The sequence below is a fragment of the Poecilia formosa genome, unplaced genomic scaffold (assembly GCF_000485575.1).
Source record: "Poecilia formosa unplaced genomic scaffold, Poecilia_formosa-5.1.2 Scaffold129, whole genome shotgun sequence".
Classification (NCBI taxonomy): domain Eukaryota; kingdom Metazoa; phylum Chordata; class Actinopteri; order Cyprinodontiformes; family Poeciliidae; genus Poecilia; species Poecilia formosa.
In genome coordinates, this window is record NW_006800068.1 from 1,300,868 (window position 1) to 1,321,925 (window position 21,058).

At 38.5% G+C, this 21,058-nt stretch overlaps 1 protein-coding gene across 1 annotated transcript in view; it reads left to right on the forward strand.

Moving 5' to 3' along the window:
* Window positions 1-20,096, forward strand: part of LOC103144575 (leucine-rich repeat transmembrane neuronal protein 4) — a 117,629-nt gene extending 97,533 nt beyond the window's left edge. Inside the window, exon 3 of the mRNA XM_007561627.2 lies at window positions 17,416-20,096. Within this exon, the coding sequence (XP_007561689.1) occupies window positions 17,416-17,739 (324 nt within the window). The 3' untranslated portion in view covers window positions 17,740-20,096. The remainder of the gene's footprint in view (window positions 1-17,415) is intronic.
* Window positions 20,097-21,058: the final 962 nt, after the last annotated feature.

Genomic DNA, 21,058 nt, shown 5'->3' on the forward strand with positions numbered 1-21,058 from the left:
TGACACTTTATGAGAACAGTCATAAATATTCATGAAGGCTTATTCATGTTTATGACAGGTGTTATGTCATGTTTATGACAGGTGTTATGTCATGTTCATGACAGGTGCTATGACATGTTTATGACGGTGTCATGTCAGTCTTATTCACCCCCTTCAAATAAAGTGTTACCATTAAGAATGTTATCTTATAATCACATTGAAATTACGTCAAAAGCAAATAATGAGTCAAAACTGAAATAAAGCTACTTGGAAATGTCCCGCTTGTAAACAAATGGCAGCATAGCAACCGTGCAAGATGCTTATAAAAACTGTCAACCTTGGGGAAAGGCATTGCTCTATTAAATGTTGCAGTCTCCAGGGGGTGGCTCTGTTTTAAAACCCATATGGATAAAGAAGGAATTTGTCTCTAATGCCATGTTGGAAGCATATTTAACTTGGCTGAGTTTTATAGGTTGTTAAACGCATTACTCCAGGTCACTTCTGTTGGCTGTTTTTCTCATATGCGTTGCCTTGCAAAGTGCTGAAATGAGAAGTGAATATTGTTTGGTTTACCGGTCAGGGCAGACAAGGTCAGTTCTTCTACATCTTTTAGCTTTAAATGATCTTTTGCTTGGCTAGAAATCAACATTCTCTGCTCTATTGGTCTTCAGCGGAAACTGAATACCACTGCGTGGGTTTGAATAGAAATAGGTAAAAATGCTTAACTATGTATTAAAAGCTGCAGGAAGACAATATGTAGTGACTCATAGGGCACAGAAAATATATGTCGTAGTAGTGAAAGTGCAAAGACGAAAGTTAGGAAACTTATGTAGTTTAGTTAAATGAGTAAGAGTATTAGTATTTACCAGACTATACAATGTTTGCAAATAGCTGCAGTCAAATGCATGTCACTCCTCTTGCTCTAAGGAAAATGTGTTTGTTTTCTTGTTTCCTTGCAGATGCAATATTTTTGATGATGACAGTTAAGGGTTCATACTAAATTACATGATAAGGCAGCCAACTGAACAACCTGGCAGAGTGAGGATGCATACAAAAGATTGAGGTTATTTCTACTTTTTCAAGAAAATGTTGATCAGATGTGGAGAATATCTTATTGGAAACCTGAAGGAGTAATGGGAGTGTTGGGGACTACAACAAAACACTGAATGCAGTAACCTTGGTGACCAATGAGTTTCACCGATTTCTTGGACAAGCAAATGTTTCTCCCCTCCAATGTTAAGATTGACTCATTGACATCTAAAGGACAGCACAATTTCAAAATATTATGTTTTGGAAACAAGAAGTAAACATATGTTTATTTTATCTATGCACAATCTCAGGCCAATGCGTGTTAACAGACATATGAAGAGCTGCATCAAACAAAACATGAACCAGTCCAGCACATGGCAGCAACTCAATGCATTAAAAATCTAGACGAGTTTAAGAATTTGGAGACTTTGACTGTGGCAGGATTGATGTTACAAATCTGGGTGGTGTAAGAATTTCAGAATCTGCTGGTTTACTGGGTTTTTCCACACAAAACAACATATTTCACCTACAAAAGAGAAAATATCTATTGAATGTAAGTTGTGTAAGTTGTGACATTTTTTCATCTAAAAAATGTAAAGGTGATGTATGAGGTCAGAGGAGAATGAGCAGACGGGTTAGAGGCATGTGGAGCTCCCTGTGTTACGAATGTCAGCTAGCATCAGAAAACAGACGAGAATTCACACAGGCTCAACACAATTTAGAAAATAAAAATTTAGTCCGGTTCAGTGACTCTTATTTCCTTCAACATTCAGTTTGACATGAAGACATACTGTAGATGCATCCTGCATTTTCTCAATGTTTCTTGCCGCTGCTGGTGTAAATGTTTGCTGGCTATCTAAGGACAGAATGACCTGTTAGCACCAACTGAGCTTCCTTGACACGTCACTTCTTCCTGGCCATGTAGACCCCTGTATTACCAGAGTGTGTCCATTATCTGATCACTACTTTTAGCAGAAAAATAAGAAACCAGCATCCTAGATTGGTTTTCTACAATGAGAATTAATTCATTGGACTCCAGACACCCCCATGCTCATCAGATTTAGGATGTGGGGGAAAGGATATTCACATTATAGATCTGCAGCTGATCAATCTGCAGCTAATGTGAGATATTACTTTGTCAAAGTCTCTAAAGAAAAGTTTTTGGCACCTTGTTGAATTTATTACAGAAAGACGTAAGGAAAAATGTGCAACTAATGCTGTGTGTATATAAAAATGACAACAAAAGATTCATTTACTTATTAGCAAGAAAAGTGCATCAGAAAGAACAATAGACGCTCAGAGACAAATGACAAAACTCCTTCAAGTTATACCTAATGCATTTCTTTATTTATAGGCACAAAATAGATGAAAAAATGTCCTCAAAAGACCGTTTATTTTTTCTGATGTTTCTCGACAATATGTCAGTTGTGTCTGCAATCTGGCATCTCATTAGTCAGCTAGTCACTGGAGGATAGGCTTGTCAGGTTCGTCTTGCATTTCTTTGAGTTGAGAAAATTGAATCATGGCAACAGCTTAACTCAAGACAAAGTACTGACAATGTTGTCAAATTGAAACAGGTTTTTATTATGTTTGTGTTTCAGGTTTGAAATGTAGGTGTGCAAGTCCAAATGTTCACTTCAATCGCTTCAGGAAATGGTTTGCATTTACGGGGACTTGGAAAACTTGTCCTGTAAGCTGGAGCTTTGTGTTTTGTGACGATACAAACCGATATTTTTATTATATTTCAGAGGGAATTTTATGTGACAGACCAACACAATGATATGTATAATCGTGAAAGAGAAAAAATAATGAACCAGCTTTTACCAGTTTATAGTTAGAAATGTCAAAAGTGTGACTTGCATCTACATTTTGCTCGTCAAAATCAATGCTGGAATCAGTACGTCTCTCAAAACAGCTTTATTTATACATATTAAATTTATTAACCATTTAGTTTACGTTGCCTTCAGTTTAATTAAAGATAATGAGTTAATGAAGGCTGAAAGGACACATCACTTCTCAAATGTTACATGTAAGATATTTGAAAACTCTCTATCATTATCCTTCACCTTACACTACAGATTGTATTTAAAAACCCTTAAAAACCTCCTAATATTTATGGTTGTAATATAGCAAAACCTGAAGAGTTCAAGAGTTGTGAATTCTTCTGCAAGGCACCACAAAAAGATTAAGTGATTCAAAATGTAGATGCCCTCTCCGTTGAATGTACTTATTCTCTGACATGTAACATTTGGATCGTGAGCTACAGCAGCAAAATGCCAAACGGGTGAAACACATGAAATTAAACGCAACGAACATGTTTGAGGCCAGTAGTGCCAGAGATATTGCATGACAACATTTCATGGGAAACTTGGACAGACTGGTGGTTTTATGCTTTTAAAAGAAACCTGTCAAGCTTTGACTCCATTCTGATTCGCTGGTTTTGGTTATATAACCTCATCTGTTAACAGAAGTGCTGAGAAATCCTGCAAAGCTCCTGTCTAAAACTCAGCAGGTGGTAACAGAGTCATTTTCATGTTCTCAGATGAAGAGGTTAGTTTTGATATGAAAAAGTGATGAGGGCTTAAGAGGATTTGCAGAAATGTAACTGATCTCTATTTGCTTTATTTTAAACTCTCGTGAACATTTGTTCATCTTATGTGCAACCTCTGTCAAGCCCACATCAAAGCAAAGTGTGTCTTTTTCTTGCTTTTAAATGAATCTCTCATCTTTCTCCCATGTGTCCCTGCTGCATTTTGCCCCCGGGTTGAGCTTTAAAATTTTATTTGTCCAAGTGTTATTCCACCATATGTGGGTTTACGTTAATGTACCGGGATTTTTTTATGTGTTGCATGTGCAAATCCTGGTGCAGTAAGGGGCAAGGGGAGCGAGAGAGACTGTCATAATAACGTGGGGGCGCCGCTGGGAGTGATGCATTAATTTCTCTATAAACAATTTGAATATTGTTGCTCCACTGCAGAAGTAATATCAAATAGCCATCTAATGAAACATTTATCTGGGGTTTGGGGATTCAGCCGATTTTAATTACCATTTGCTAAACACAAGTGTTTGCTGTGGGGCAATTGCGAGCAGCGCTAGTCAGCGATCACATTTTTGTTTTATTTTTATTTTTTTTCCTGTGGCCCATGTGTTCTACTTTTCCAAGTCTAAAGAAATCTGGTTAAATAACAGGGAGATGTTGCTGTTTTATGGGTGATGGGGAGAATCTGTCATCCATAAATCATCAAAGCAGGTTTTTCAACACTGCTCATTATCTAGACTAGAGTTTAATCTGGATCTCAGCCTTGCACGTCCAGGGATTGAAAAATATGCTACTTCCTGTCAGGAATGTAGCTGAAATTTGGTCGCAGTGGATGGAGGGTCTGTGAACACAAATACATTCAAGCATTGCTACAAATGCTGAATTTGAATTTCAGAAATTGAAGCTTGACCTCTTTTGGTTTTCTTTCAACAATGATGTTGTCCGTAGCCAATAGTTTCATTTTTAACAAGTTCTCTCCTCTCTAAGGATTTTAGCTGCAAAATGAGTTTGCTGTCATGTTTCCTGTTTCCTGCGTACTTTCTGACCTTTGTTGTGTCTCCCTTGGTCACTGTAATTGAAGTTGATTGCACATTTTTTGACACCAATAAAGTGCATAACTGTAATGAAACAAAATATGTAAAAATGATCCAATAAATGCCGTGCGCCCTGACTGTATTTGTGACGGCTGTTTGGAGAAGCTCTGTCTGCTCTCAAATGGAATTTTATTTTCTTGAATGTTTGATTCAGAAGAGAAAAAAGAGGGAAAATAAAACTGGGATGAAGTACCAAAGAGAGCAGAAAGCCATGATTATGATATTTAACGACTGCAATACAAAAAAAAAAAAAATGAGGTTGATAATGATAAAACTAAAGATTTTGTCGTGATTCAGTGTGTGATGGAAAACGATTGATTTTGCCAGCAGTGTTATTTATGTCTGGTCTCTGTACAGATTCAAATTTAGACAGAATGTTTTTATTTTATTTATTTATTTTCTTTTTTTTTTTTGCTAGATTTAGACACAAAATCACACAGCGAAGAGGTGAAACAGACATCAGAGTGCCCAGGTTGATCAAAGACCTTGTTTATCACAAATTCCAAGATTCCAGTCGGCTACATCTCGATCCCATTTGCATCACTGCTCATTAAAATTCAGACAAGATATGTTATAGCCTCAAAGAAACTGTCAGGTCAGAGTTTCTCCGCGGAAAGGTTTTCCCTTGAGGGATTTGCTCTGCCGCGAGTGTATGCAAAACAGTCCCCGCAGGGATTGCTTGGGACGACCTGAATTTTCCTGCGATTACTCGAGGCCCGTGGCTAATTACCTTTGCAGATGAAAACATACGCCTCCTCATTAATTCAACACTACATAATCTATCATAATTACTGGCAAACAAGTTATTGTTATCAGTTTAATTTTGCAGTTAGCGACTTTGATTCTGACTAACTTCAGTGCGGGCCGGTGAACGAATGAACACTGTGAAACACTGCTCTGTAGATTATCGGTGAAAACAAGCAGCCGTCAGGGATCATTTTCATAGTTCGTTGATACTTCTGAACTATAATGTGTGATTTAAAATTGTGCAGTGCAACTGTGCCTTGATGAATGTGTAACAAAATGATACATTTTTTGCCAACTTTATTCATTTATTTAAAGTTTTGCTTTAATTAATCTGACAGGTTCATAAATTGTTATTGAACATCCAGCCAGTGCTAGAAAGTGGATTCTTCAGATCAAGCAAACGTATGTCTTTGGATGGCCTAGTTGAAGTCCAGACCTAGGCCGAATTTAGACCCTGTGGCAAGACTTGGCAAGACTTCATGTCCACAGACACTTTCCATCCAATGTGACTGAGCAATCTGCAAAGAAGCTTCTGCCAACATTTCTAAATGTGCAAAACTAGTACAAGTGTTAATACGGAGGACTGAATACTAATGCACAACTTTTTGTTTTTTTTTATTTATCTAAAAATATTTCATCATTTTTCCTTATGCCATAGTTTATGTTGATCTATCACAAATAATGTAAGTTTGTGGTGAATTTTGCACAAGCAACAATTATGGTAAAACTAATTATTGGAAAATTTCTAAATATGTTGCAATGGTTTCCAAGTGGAAAAAAAAAAGTTATTTCAAAACCGCAAGATGAATATGAGTTACCTGAGTTACCTAAGAAGATTTAGGCTTTGTTTTTGTTGTTGTTTGTTAATGTGTTGCTTCCTTGAAAAACTGTGCCTAAGCGCTGCTTCCACAGGGTGCAGTGAGCTAAAATAGGAAGCCGATGGGCCTGGTCTGGGTATCAGTTCTGGCTGCACCCAAGTCCCTTTGACATTTCTTATTAGTCAGGTCTTTAAAAGCCTCTGCATGCCTTCCCAGGCACACTCCTCCCCAATATCCCTGATTAAAGTGCGACTGATGCTCCCAGTGCAGAGCCAACTTGGCCACACAGCGTTTATGTTGGGTCATGCTCATTACTCAGACACGCCGCCTGTGCTTCCACGACTGGAAGCAGAACATAATGCAAAGCATCACCAACTGAGAGATTTGAGAACTTTGAATCCATAATGAGACAGTAGAAATGAAACTACAAATTGTTCTCAGCCTGTCATTTTGCGCTCTTAATATGCATTTGGGCTCCCTTCGATGAGTGTGGAAGATTTACAGTGTAAATGGTGCTGGAAGCAATTGAGGGTTGTTTGTTAGGCCGTGAAATAACATCAGTGTGCCCTGACTTTGATCATTTGCATGTATATAGATAATAAAACGCCACAGATGGGTTTAGCTGCACAGGGCTCCTGCTATAAGGTTACGCTATTACACCACCCAGAGTCACCCTCTCTGCCAGAGGTTATATAAATATACTTCAGTTTATGTGGACCTTGAATTAAAGTTACTTTACCGAATCACTATGATTATTACCAGTCATAATGATGCTTAATCTCTCCCAATTTCAAGGCTCAATTCGTGGCTCCTGTGGTGTAAATGTCTTCCTCTCCTCCAGTCTACCTGGGTCGGTGCAGACATTTCCACCTGCAGCCCGAAATTTCTAAGTGCGGAAAATGCAAGACTGCTGACAACGCATGAGCTTCACATGAGCCAGGAATGCAAAAAAGCAAAAAAATAAAAATAAAAATACTTATTTGAAGCACAGAGACTCGTTGAATGCTGTGGTAGCCTTCTTCAAAGAATTGTTGTGCAAGAAGGTTTGGCACAAACAAATTTATTTATCTTTAAATGAGTAGATGAGCCAAGGCACACAAGTTCTCTTTCAATTTTCAACATTTCCTTGTTACGCCAACGCTTTGTTTTGCAGTTTTGAAGAAATGCAGACTGACTCATGCATAAATGTTAGTGGGAATGGAGCAGAGTGCATGGAAGGTTTGTTGCTGTGTGGATATCGTGCAGCGGCTTTAATAAACACTCAATGCCAGCCGAGGCATATGAGCAAAGGATAGGCTAGGAAAATATCTGAGAGTGAAACTCATTCTCAGGCTGAAAATCAGCACGTATGTGACACCACACTTTTATTTGCAAAATATTTGAAAACTGTGGGAAGCAAGTGGGAAGATATGACACAAACCTGAAACTTTTGCACTTCTCGGTTTCTCATTTCCATGTTCCCACAGATTCTCACCCCCCCGCCCCACGTCTCATTAGTTGTTGTGATTGTGTACATTTGTAGGTGTGTGTGATAGCAAACCAGGCTGACAAACGTGTTGAGCATTGAGTAACATTTCATGGCCCATTTGCTGCGGCCTGCAAAAGCTCCTTTACTGTATGTATCGTAGAACGGGAGGCGGTTACGATGAGCATACACTGGGCACTCACTGGTGCGTGAAGGGGCCCTCGATCCTGCTTTCTCCTTCCCTGTCTTTCACTCTTTTTTTCCCTCACTTTTTTTTTTCCCCTAAAATGGCTTACTGTGCAGACCTGCTTGTGCATTTGCAATTTTAACTGTCATTGTGTGGTGCCTGAGACCTGTAGCCAGGAGTCACTGCACATAAAGGGACCTTCAGTCTTTAAGAAGTTAGTGGAAGGCGAAATCCTGTTTAGAGAATCAATTAGTTTAATATCTGGACAGGTGGGCTCATTTCCTTACGCGGTTATAAAAGAAAGTGTCATGGCGTTGCAATGTGCATATGTGGCTAACTGACCGTTTCTGACTTCAGAGCTACTTTAGTCAGAAAAGGATGTTAAATAAATAAAATATGTGCTGTTTATTTTCCCAAAAAGCACATTTAAGTTGAAGACAGAATTTAGAATAGCTTCAGTTATGTGATTTATTTTTCAGAAATTGAATGGGAAATACACCAAGAATATTATTTCAAGATTGAATATTTTTTTATTAAAATATTTTATGTGGAAAAGCACAGGTAAAGTGTAAACTTAACCTCATCAACGACTGAACAAATCTAATCTTAAAACTCTGAATCAATTAGAATATCCAACCTTCAAGCCAGAAAAAAAAAACAAAAAAAAAAAACTACTAGATTGAAATTGAAATAAACATGTAGATGTACTTGAATCAGTCTTAGTTGTTGCTATAGCTTGGCTTGATTTAGATAGAGATTTCTCAGTATGAACTGGACACATTTGTCTTGTAGGGAGCATAGACATGATATTTGTAACAAACCAACACTACAGTACATAAATACACTGATCTAAACTGAACATGGAAATATTTGACTTGGATAAACAAATTTAAACAGAAATGACACCAAAACCACAGACCCTGCAGTATTGAATCGTGTTACAGGATCAGCATTGATCGTAATTCTTTTATTCTTGTATTCATTAATTAGAATCAGCAATGGTCAAAAAGAGAAATAAGCAAAACAATAAAAAAAAAAAAAATGGCAGGTTACCGAACAATTTGTTGATGCACACACATTCCTTTACACATCCAGATGGGCTGTCTGGAAACAAACTGACGATGTTTATCTTCACACCTCCTCAGACACACTGCTCTGGTGAAAAGCTGACTGGTGGGCTTCGTGTCATTGAGGCTCGCCTAGCAACATCTGAGTTAAGCTGACAACCCCCGCATGCTGCAGAAACAAACATTTGAAAGAGAATATTCTCCCACATGGAGACAAACAGTCAAATACAAACATGCAAAAAAAAAAAAGAATAACTCTCACACTCATGGTCTTATAAGATTTACACTGGCGGCAGATTATCGTGATTATGGAATACTCACCGGAATCAGACTATAGATATTTAAGTCATATTTGAAAACTGTGGACTGTTAAGAGAATAGTGAACAGTGAGTTATGATAAACAACATGTGAATGGCATTGGATTGACCTGAGCCACAGTTGTGTTAGACTAAGTTAAATGTATTTAGAACAAGACACGAGCAGTGTCAGTCGTTTATTGCCCATATCTACTAGTATAGAACACAGTTTGGTCTTAGACTTAGAAGGTTATTAAGACACAAGCTTTCATATCCAAAACAAACTGTAACAATAAGATTCCAATTGAACAATATGCAGTGAAGGAAGAAAGAAAAAAAAAACATAACGACTGTGCTCACTCATTAATTTCATTTCTATTAAATTAACCACTTGCAGTGCTAGTCACTGATCACATATTCAGTTTGCTCCAAGGAATGTATTATTGTCCTCAGCTCCAGTAAGCACTTTGTACAGCAGTACCGCCCTGCAGAACATTATCTTACTGAAAGGGTTTGGGTTTAAGTACTGGAAATTAACAATAGATGTAAATTTCTGCCAGTACTAAATACAAGTAGATTGCATTGTGGCTTTGCTCAAGACATCTGAACAGATCAGAAGAGAAGAAAAGGCACACAAGCAAGATAACAGCTCAATTCAAATGCTGGAATTATGATATTAAGAAGCATCACACAACAACCTAATCTCACTTACTTAGAGATGGATTATATTTATTTCAACTCAGTCCAAATAACAGTTGTATCAGTTACATAAATTCTGACTCTGCCCAAATAAATAACTTCAATTCACCGTTTCATGTCAGGTAGTAATAAAAAAAACTGAGGAATCCAACTCAAGGGACCAAGACTTTGCAGCAATCCCTCAATGTGAGTAAGCATGTGAGGAATTGTTCCTCCTTATATGGAAGAATCTTCAACAGGAATACTTCCAGAAAGATGAAAAAAAACAATAAACTGTGAATACAAAGTTAAGTAAAAGCTTTATCAGGAGTTTCATCCAGAGAACAAACACACATTAGCAAAAGATTCACAAACTGAGAACATAGAGCAAATAATAACAAGAGCTCTGTGAAAGGAGCTACTCAGGAATGAGACATACCTAAACATAGAAACCCTGAACCAGAAGTACTTTGTATGGAAAAGAAAAACAAAGATAACGCAAACAGTTATGACAGTAATATCTCTGTCAATAACTTCAACTAGCAGAAAAAATGCACAGCTACAGAAGGAAACACTATTGAGAAAAAAAGACATCACACACAGTTACTGGTAATAGCTCCCTCAATGTCTCCATTTAAAAAGAAATACAGCTAAACATAGAAGGATGTAGCCAACTGTACTTTCTATAGAAACGTCGTTTAGTGAGCATTTAAGCAATTTCAATTTCAACACATTTATGTTTTGCTCTAGTAATTCCCTGTAATGTTATTTTGCGGTTTCTTGCAAAAGAGCTACAAGAATGTACTTTTTCAACAAAAATACTAAAGATTTATGTATTTTTAGGAGTAATGCAATTTTTTTGGAAAATGTTTTTTTTTTCTTACCATGAAATACATATTAATTACCAATTTTAAACATGTTTCAAATATTTACAAAAATAAGGCTTAAAATAGGAAAAAGCTAATCTAGAGTAGCAGTTCAGTGGGAGCCGTTTGCAACTCCTCTTCACTTTTTTTATGCTTCCACGAGACACAATGCAGTGACATGAGAGGATCAAAGTGTTTGGCAGGGAAAGCGGCAGACTTCTGAACCGTAATGCTGCTAAAGCCTAGGGAGACATTAGCATTGTATGCCTGTGGCACTGTTGCTTCTTCTTCAGCTGCTCATAAAAGCATGAATGCAAAAAAAAAAAGAAAAAAAAAGAAAACTTCTAAAGGGCACTGGAAAGCTGTAAAAAAAAATAAGTTATGGGATTTGGGGCTTTTTAAGAGATGGCATGACTTAAATTAGAGCTGCTGTGAGACTGTTTGTAGTATCAACATGTAAAAAACAGACAAAACAGCTGACTCAGGTTTTTCCACATTATTTAGTTTTAAAACACACATTCGGAGGTTCTCCAGTCAATAACGATAAACTGACATTGACTTTGACAGCAACTTAAATACTGCTTATACAAGACCCACGACTGTCGAAATAAAACCATGCATGAAAAGCAGCCTAAGCGTTTTAAGGTGCACTAAAACATTTCCGGTCCAACCCGAGGAAGCATGCCAATCACTGTGTTACTGAAACACATAGAGATAAACGTTGGCAGAGATCCAAAGAAGCAGAAAGCAGTCCAGTTGTTTAACACAGAGATGCAGCTTTTCTTTCCTCTCTTTATGCTAATACCTTCTGACAGCCGAGGCCAAGTTATACAATACACACAGGTGCATCTGCACCAAATTGCTCTGTAAAAACAAAGCTCTCTGCACCAGTGGCAAGCCAGGAGTTGGCAATTTCAGATCAGCTTTAAATCAGTTTTCAATGTGATTTACTCTTTTGACAGGGAGCTATGACTTACACTTTAGGTACAATCAAATTACAAAACAAAGATTTATTTTTGAAGCCTTTAAAATAAGGCGTCGAAATATTTTAAAGTCCTTGTCGTCTATCTTAGCAACAAGGACTTAACTTGTACTTGAGGCCTCAGACGTCAGTCTCTGAAACAATATTTATGTCTCTTTTAATCAGATTCAGCAACACGGTTGGCTTTAGATAGTGTAATAGATTTACGTAGTCGTTTATAAGTTCATGAGCTCTATGTAAGCAACCGGATTTTATGGTAGCATTACACAGTACTGTGACTTTCTATCACACATACATATGTAGTAAAGCAAAGAACGTACTAGTAGTTCTCTGCTTTCCTAGAGAACTACTAGTAAAGCAGTTAACATCTTTTAGGTTTGCTTGTTTGTTTTTTTTAATGCTATTATGAGGCAAGCTTTTACAATCTATAAGACTCATACTATAGCTCAGACAGAGATGTCCTTAATTTCTTATTAAAAGATTTAAAAAGCTTTTTTATTAGCCTGGGGTGTTTGTGCACTGTAGGCTATTAAGCTGCTCATGTTTGCTGTAGCATCACAATAAAGACCAAACCAACGACTCGTATTCTGAGCCCAGTGTTAAATGATCGAGTCGTTTCTGAATGAAGTAAACTTAGCTTTTGTTTGGCGTCTTATTTTGTCGCCGCTAATGTCATCAAAGTAGTAGTGAATGATCCATTTAGATGTTCTGTGTAGTGATCCTTTTCTTCTTTTTTTTTAACATAAAACTAATAAAAGTTAATAAAAGTTCAAAACAATGTACAGGGTCAAACCGTGCAGAGGATATGGTAAACATTTGATGTGAGAATGTTCACTGGAGTCATTAGAGACTTGAAATCTGACTTTCTATTTCTGCAGTACAGTAACCTAAATGTGGCACATTCTATCTTCTTCCGAGATATGTAATTGATAAATATTTGGCAGCTTGTTTTGCATTTTAATGGCAGGCTGCTCATCCATCCATCCATCCATCCATCCATCCATCCATCCATCCATCCATCCATCCATCCATCCATCCATCCATCCANATCCATCCATCCATCCATCCATCCATCCATCCATCCATCCATCCATCCATCCATCCATCCATCCATCCATCCATCCATCCATCCATCCATCCATCTCTTCAGTTTCCTTAATAGCTCTATTTTTGCTGCCATACCTTGTCAAAAGGCTCCACATTTGACAAGTTTTCATGCCATCAAAGAGGTAACAAAAAGAGAGAAATTACTAAAAATGAAGGAGAGAAAAAGAGAGAAGAAACCAAAGTCTAAAGAGAAAAAGCTCTTACGTTCTGCACCAATCTGTTCTCGTTTTTGGCTTCGGAGATGGCTACATTGCATCAGGACTCTTCAAAAAGGCACAAGGTGTTCTTGGCATCAATAAATCTGCTGAAGCCATTCTTCAGCGAGAACGAGTCAAAATCCTTCTGAGGAGATCAGATACAATTTCAATTAGGAAATTGAGACCAATGCGTTACTGTTTTCAGCTTTTGATTTTACACTTTTTGCTGTAGATATAAAATTTTAACATGATTCCATAAAATCCTAATAGAATGACAAAATAGTTCATATGACATTAAGGCAGTGTTATGAGCAGTAACCCCGATCTGCTCATAAGGAAGTTTAAATACCCCACATAACTAGGTTAAAGTTTTTATCCTCAAGTGGATACTGTTTTTTTAATCTCTGTTTCGTATTTATTGGAAGCAGAAAAAAAAATATTTTCACAATAAAATCCTTTTTTGTGGATTTCATCAGAACAGTCTATTCAGCAGTATGGTGGCTATGAAAATATGCAGCAAATATATATTTCCTCTTTGTAACAATCAAATTAAGAAGCACTTCAAGAAAAAAATGCTAAAGTCACTCGACAAGGACACTAATTGTTTGTGTGTGTGTGTGTGTGTGTGTGTGTGTGTGTGTGTGTGTGTGTGTGTGTGTGTCTTGGCTACAAACTGAAAGCTGTAAGCCTGCCAAGATTGATTTTCTCGTGAATATGATCTTGTGAATACTGTGACAATGCAGTTGCCAGGTTACAGAAGCGTATGTCAGACAAAAACATTCAAATGCATGTACAGGCAGCCATACCAGTAATCAGGTGTGAAAACAACATCTCAAGGCCAGCCCTGCATCCATTACAGCAGCTGCAGTGACAAGAAGCGAGTTATCTGTTTGTCAATTCATATCTATTAAAATATGTCCGTCATTTGGGGCAGCACTCTTATTGAGAAAATAGCCAGAGGTCAGTCTGACTTATTTATAAATACCTGCTTGTGGAACAAGATGTGTGCATTATTCCAACTTCATACAAGCATATACTAAGCATGACATAGTAAAATCATTTAGTGCTTTTCTGATCCTGATGATTTCAATGAAGTGGTATTCATTTAAATGTTGAGGATCAAACATAACGTTACAAACAGAGAAGGTTTGATTTCCAGGTCAGCAATGCCTCTACAACTGCATGTGTCCACACTGATAAAGAACAGTGTGAGAATTTAATTTAATTTAATTTTTTTTCCAAGATACTTTTTTGTCTGCACTGTAGGGCTTAGTACATGTACAAATGTTGATAGCGCTACAAAACAATTCATCCACAGGGGTATACATTAGTGAATGCAATTTTTATGTACATTTTCTTTGCAGCCCCTTATACTGTACATGTTTATAGATCCTGATGTCTGCAAAATTTGTAAACATTTGGAAATGTTCAGACCTCTAAGAAGGCATTTCATTGGCATGAGAGTCCACAGAAGAATAACATCACTTGCACCACTTTTGGTTTTTGGGACTAAACATAACCTTTTATCGCACACAATTTGAAAAGGTAATCAAAAATTAAGACAATCATAAATAAAGTTTCAAAATGGCATGGATAAAAAGCAAACCATATGAATAAAATGCATCACATTTTCCAAACAGAAGAGATTCACCGCTGTTTATTTTCCTTGCAACTTTAAAAACATTTGGAAGCAAAAAAGATATGCTTTATGTACGGTGACCAGATGTGAAACATTTGCATATTTGACTGTCAACAGACTGCAGGGTGCAGGGAATTACTAATGTCCTGATGCTGAGAGGCAAAAAGGCTGACAGCATTCCTAATGAGCCAGCTAGACCTTGCTACAATAGACTCTGAATAGAAATGGCACATTTTGTTCACAGAAAATGATGTGAAACACATTTTGGGTCGGTTTTGTCCAACAGAAGGGAGTCCGTGTTTCATTTAAAAAGAGTCTTAACACGTTTTCTTTTCTTTTTTTTGTCATAACATGGCAACTCTTAATGTAACACGCCCCCCCCCCACTAAAGATAATTTCTAAAAACATACTTGCTGTCTTTTCTTTCAATAATCTTGTCTCTTAGCCCCTCTTCAATTAAACCTTTACAATTGTTCGCTTCCAGACATTACTTGCACAAGGGCAGATTTATAGTCGGATAATTCGTCAGAATCTGCTGAAATGGTTAGTGAGCGAATGTAGGTTCATTAATTGATTGGATGTGGCCTGGGAGTGAGGGAAGCAGCACCGAGGTCTCTGATGAGAGGGGGATATGATGGTGTGGCAGCGAGAGGAGCAGGGCTTGTGAAAGGTTTAAAAACTGAACGGGGAATGGAGGGGGAGTAATCCACTGAGTGCCCATAATGTAATGAGTCAGCCTTGCTTAATGGAGTCCATTTGAGGGGGGAAGGAGTTAGAAAAACGTATGCAGGGTGGTGTTCCTGGAGGTGCTCAGGTGTTGCTGAGAGAAAAGCCTGAACTGGGAGGATCAAAGGTGGCTGAACATTTGAGTTTTCTAAATGAATAATCAACAGACAAACAAAAGCGGTAAAGCAGGTCAACGACTGCAGCTTTGGTCTGTTGCTAAGTTGTTATTTTTTTTTTCGTTTCATTTATGAAGCATAGCTGCCTTTAATTCTGTGTGACTTGGTTAAAGATACCCGACCTTTGTTGACATATTCCAGCTACTGTAACCGGAACACACCCTGTACGTGAAAGCATGTCTGTGATTGGTCTGAACTTTCCTAAAACGCAACTTTTGAGACACCAAGTGAGATAGAAAAAAAAATACTTATAGATAATAAATTAGCTCATGCAACTGGTGGCATTAGAATTGAAATAAGAAAGTTATGCTGGAAAGGTGGCATGGTTGTGACGCTTCCTCTCAAGTCAAGAGAGCGGAATATTATTTGTGTCTTATGTGTTGGGACCGTATCTGTTGTTCCTGCATTCGTCGTGTGCTTGTTTTGTCGTATGCAAGTACAAATTGGATGAGTTCTCTCTCCGCCAGCCTGCAGTGATTTTATTTATTTATTTATTTATTTATTTATGTATTTATTTATTTATTTATGTTTTTTTTCAGGTCAGCTGCCATCTCACCCCGCTGTTTTTACGGACTGTTAGAAAATTTTATAATTGGCAAATAAGTGTGTGATTTAAAGTTAGGAAGACAGAGTGTCGCAAGAGACTCATCTGCTTGTTTTGGACTGTGTAAAAGAAGTGCAGAGGGAACGCAAGTCCAAACACATGGACAGATGTGATGAGTGCTCCTGGCTGTGATACAAGTAGCACAGCACTGGAGATGGCACGGGCTTGTGTGTTCCAGCTTCACTACGAAAGTTTGAGCACAAAACCATCTGTGCTTTTGCAGTCCTTCAGCATGGCTTGTGTACTTTCTTTACAAGTGCAAGCTATAGTGAGATTGCGTATTAGAAAACAGGACCCCGAAAACTCAAAATAGTAATTCTTCAATCTGCAAGGTGCAGCTGTCGTAAATGCATAAATTTCAAAATGGTATCTAGGCCGGTGCTGAGACTCAGGTGGTCACCATGTGAGGGTATTTACAGTGAGCTGCCAAACGGACTGGGAACAGGAGCTCCCAGAGCCTTGATGAGCCATTTAAAGGATGGCAAAATTATTATTCAAAAGTTGGGGAAATTCAGCAACGTGCTGCAGCAATTGAAGTTTTAAATGTTCTTTTTTTTTTCTTTTTTTGTTTTAGATTGTTTGGTATTAAAAATTGATTTGTGTTTGTTTGATCTAACATCACAATGTGAGATATTTCATAAAAGTGACATGGTACAAAATATGGAGATTATTCCCAACAGAAATACTGTGGAATATGAAATCTGGAGAAAAAGTGTCCAGTAGGCTTATACATGTATTCAATTCATAAAAATGAACAAAAGAGCATTTTTACTGTACTCCATTCAGGCTGAGTTTCCCCGTCACCATCAAAACCAGCTGATTCACGTCGACGTCCCAGTTTATCTCTCATCGTCTGGGGTTTTAATTGGCAAAGGGGGCAAACAAGTCCTGAGTAATTTCTGTAACGCCTACAGAAACAGTTGAATGTTTTTTTTGTTTTATTTTTCTTATAACAAGCTTTTAATTTGGTTTTGCGATATTGTGCTGTGTTCTTCAGTGTCAGAAAATAAGCAACAAAGTCAGCATGTTGCTACCTTCTCCCAAGTCCATACCCATATGAAAACTCCATATTTAATATACTGATTGAGTCAGATTTTCTGGTTGTGAACCTGGATCATTAATCTCATTTTTCTCTTTCCCCCTCTCCCTCTTTCTCCTCTCTCCTCTCTTCACCCTGAACCTTCCACATTTTGCATCCTCCTCTTTTCCAATGCTCAGGTCCCCCACCAGATGGGTGCCCTAACCTTTTACCGCTATGAACAGCCCATTGTAGACTACTGCCAGGCCCATCAACCCCTGCGGCTCAACATGGGATACGAAGGCCCACCTCAGGGACTGGAAGGACTTGAAGACCTGGGGCCATGTGACAGGGGCACAATACAGACGGTGGCTTTGCCTGCAGTGCCCTCTGTTGCCAGCATAGGTGGCCCTGTGCCAGGGGCCCGGTCCCCTCCTCCGCCCCTCATGCAACAAACTGAAGGCCCCAGCGGCGGCCCTTACCCTCCCCCAGAACGCACCGGAACTCTTAAATTCGGACGCTAAAGAGTCTGGCTGTTTGAGGTGGGAGAAAAGCCTGTGATTCACCATTACGTTTGAAAGGAAGGGAGCAGGTGAGGTGGTTCAACGGGGCCTTGTTTTTACCACATGGACGAACGGACTACATTTTCAAAATATGCCCGGAGAGGCACGGCACTGGAAATACACAGTCTTACAGTAATATAATACGGTGGGACATTCATCATTCTGAATTTCTTTTAAAAGCAGCTCATAGAAAAACTCCTGAAAGCCTTTACTACCTACTCATGAAAAGTAAATTAGCAGATGATGAAAAGAGTTGCTTTGTGGCCTAACCTGGTCCTCATCATATCTGATGTCAGCCCAATGGCTTACGTGTTCACAGTGGCAGCAGTCAGCTTCTGCAATGTCAGGAGTGAAAGGGGACGTGCAATAAACACAATGTCTCGATCGTACAGCATAGCAGTAACGCCACAGATCTCTGAGGTTTTGCGAAGCACAGGAGGCTTCTTCCTGTAATTAGAAAATTCATCTCACGAGCTGGTGACAGAGTGAGACCTGCATTATCGTTCTGGAAGTAATCACATTCAGACTTTCTTTTGTTCGGTTTTGTTGGATGTTGTACTTAGAACTGGATTCAATTTCTGTGCATGTTAAACCAAAGAGTTTATTAAGGACTTTCTTTAAGGCACATACATAAAATATCAGTTGTGTTACACAACAACCCCCCGCCAGTTCGCACTTAATCGCCAAAACCCCCCCTGCTGTGTATGACGAACTTTGCAGATGAGCAAAGCACTCAAGCATGAGTCAGGTCAGGTAGCTGAGCTGAGATGTTGGACAGATTTATTATACATTATGAAATGTATAAGGGAAACCATGAACAACAGCTTCCAAAGCCGTATGTTCAATAAAAAATAAATAATAATAATAATAATAATAATAATAACAGAAAACGTATAGGTGCCCCCTTTAGGCAGTAAATGGCTAATCACTGTACGTGAATATACCCCCAACTGAACGACTCGCTTTTCTTTAGGAAACCTTTCATGTGGATATCCATGAGAAAATAAGTACATTTAGATGAACATGTGTACATATTATTCAAAAGGCTGAGCCTATCGAAAGAGAAACCACTCTCACTGCCCCAAAAATTGTCATTTGAAACAAATCAATGATTGACTTTCATCAGAACGGACTGCAGAAGGAGCGCCACGCTCCTCTTTCCCTGCCGCCACAGAGAACAACACTGCTGACTGGAGGCATGTTAAACCAGCAAGCTGACTTCTCTTTGACCTGCTTATGAACCCATGGACTGTATTGGGAATATTACCAGACATGTTTATTTTTTATTTTTTTCGTTCTAAAAAGCGTGCAATGGAGTTTTATGCACTCGGTAACCCTGTGGCCGCTGTGTTGAGCACTTCTTATGGAGCCGTCGGGGACTTAACATACAGCAGCGACAGGCTGTCAAGTATAGTCTCTGGCTCGGGCCAGAGTGTTGTGGAAGCTGACCACAACAAGCCGGGGTGACACACAGTTCACACAGATCGATGCATCCTTACGATGGGAATATACGAAGCAAATTACTGTTTTGTTTCTTTTCTCTTTTTGAGATAAATCGAAAGTTTCTAAGGTGTTTAAAGATGATGTCAAGAAATTCCATAAGACTCACAGAGGGACTAAATAAAACAGAACTCAATCATTGTGTAAATAAAAAAGTCTTTAAGAAGAAAAAAAAAAAAAAGGTACAAACTTCACTTCTTCTGAAACACAAACTGTGAACAGAAGAGGAGCCTTATTGACGTTCCAGTGGGAATATATTACCAGGACGACTCGGTGAGGAGGTTCCTATTGTAATGCTCTTGTTGTTTCAATGATAAATATTTTTCTATCTGCTCCCTTCATGATATTGCCATTTAATTCAAATGATAATGGAGATTCTTTCTTAAGCCCAGTTCATTTTACCTGATCACGTTTCGAAGGAGGGATTGAAACCGGTATTATTTGTGAAGTTCTCTGAACGGCCTCTGTATTCTCTGTTCTCACACTTGTACATGTTAGAGAGGTAAACCTTCAGGTCGTGGTCACACGGTCTGTTCTTTGTAACACAGTCTGTTCATCGGGTTCTAGAATTTCCATGCTATCTTGCCATTCAAAGATTTCCTGTGTGGAGAAGAAGTGTGCTAACTTGTTAGAAAAGGTGTTCTTGTTTTGATGTGCCATTGTACTTTTTGTATGCGTTCTACCAAAAACCAGGCCCCAGACACAAGTGACTCAAATGTTATCACTGCATTGCAACCTCAAAAGGCTTCATTCCCGTTTATGTACAGGTCATCACATAAAAAAATAAAATAAAATAAAAATACAGTTGAGTCACTCGATACGGTTGCTTTTTAGTGCTGGTGGAGTTTACTTTATAATTACAGCTGTGCCAATGTCTTTATAACGGGAGCTCTCAGTTCTACCCATGTATTATTGTCTTGCCTTGCTCTATATCACTCCTATTAACTCCCTGGCCTGAATTTCATGTCTGCTGCTTGGTGACTCAGGTGAACCTGTTAAGCTTAGTTCTATTTCTGTCCGCATGTTTATATATTGGGAAACTTCGTCCAGCTGGGGAAGGAGACAAACCGCGAGACAGATATTTCCAGCCAGGAATGGCCTAGAACCAGCAGCACGTGTCTCGAACCACATCTCTGCTTCGAACGCATTTCATTTGCCGACCCGTTCGTTCACGCTCCTGTCTCGTCTGATGTGAAATTCCCTGACATTCGAAGCTACAAAGGAGAAAAACGCATTTTGTCAGGCACTCAAAATCACATGAGAAATTGTCCTTTTATATTCCCTCACGTATGTCATACTCATGTCAGGTTCAAAACGTTAATATTGGGTCAGTTTTGTTGGCAGCGAAAGATTAAAGCTACTTTGTCCTTCACGTTGTAATTAGAAAATTGGAATGAAATATGTATTTAAAGTTACAAACTAATGTTGGATTAATCATGACTACATCCCTGAAAAAAATCAGATTTATTCAACGGAAACTTTGAATCCTTCTGCCAGCATTTCTCCAGTTTTTTGTCCATTTCTTTTGCCTTCAGAGAGCTGGAAGCACAAGTGCTGCATGCTACTGATGCATGCATGAGCTAAACTCCTGGATAGTCTGTGAGACCCACCCAGTGCCAACACTTTTTATGTTCTATCCCGCTTTGTTAATAGTTTCATGCCAACGGTCCATTCATCCCCTCCACACTCTGAGTTAGGGGTCAAGTCTTCACAAGGATTAAGTGTTTCCCTTTTTTCTTCTTGCTTCAGAAGATAATAGTAAAAGTCTAAGGAACAGCTA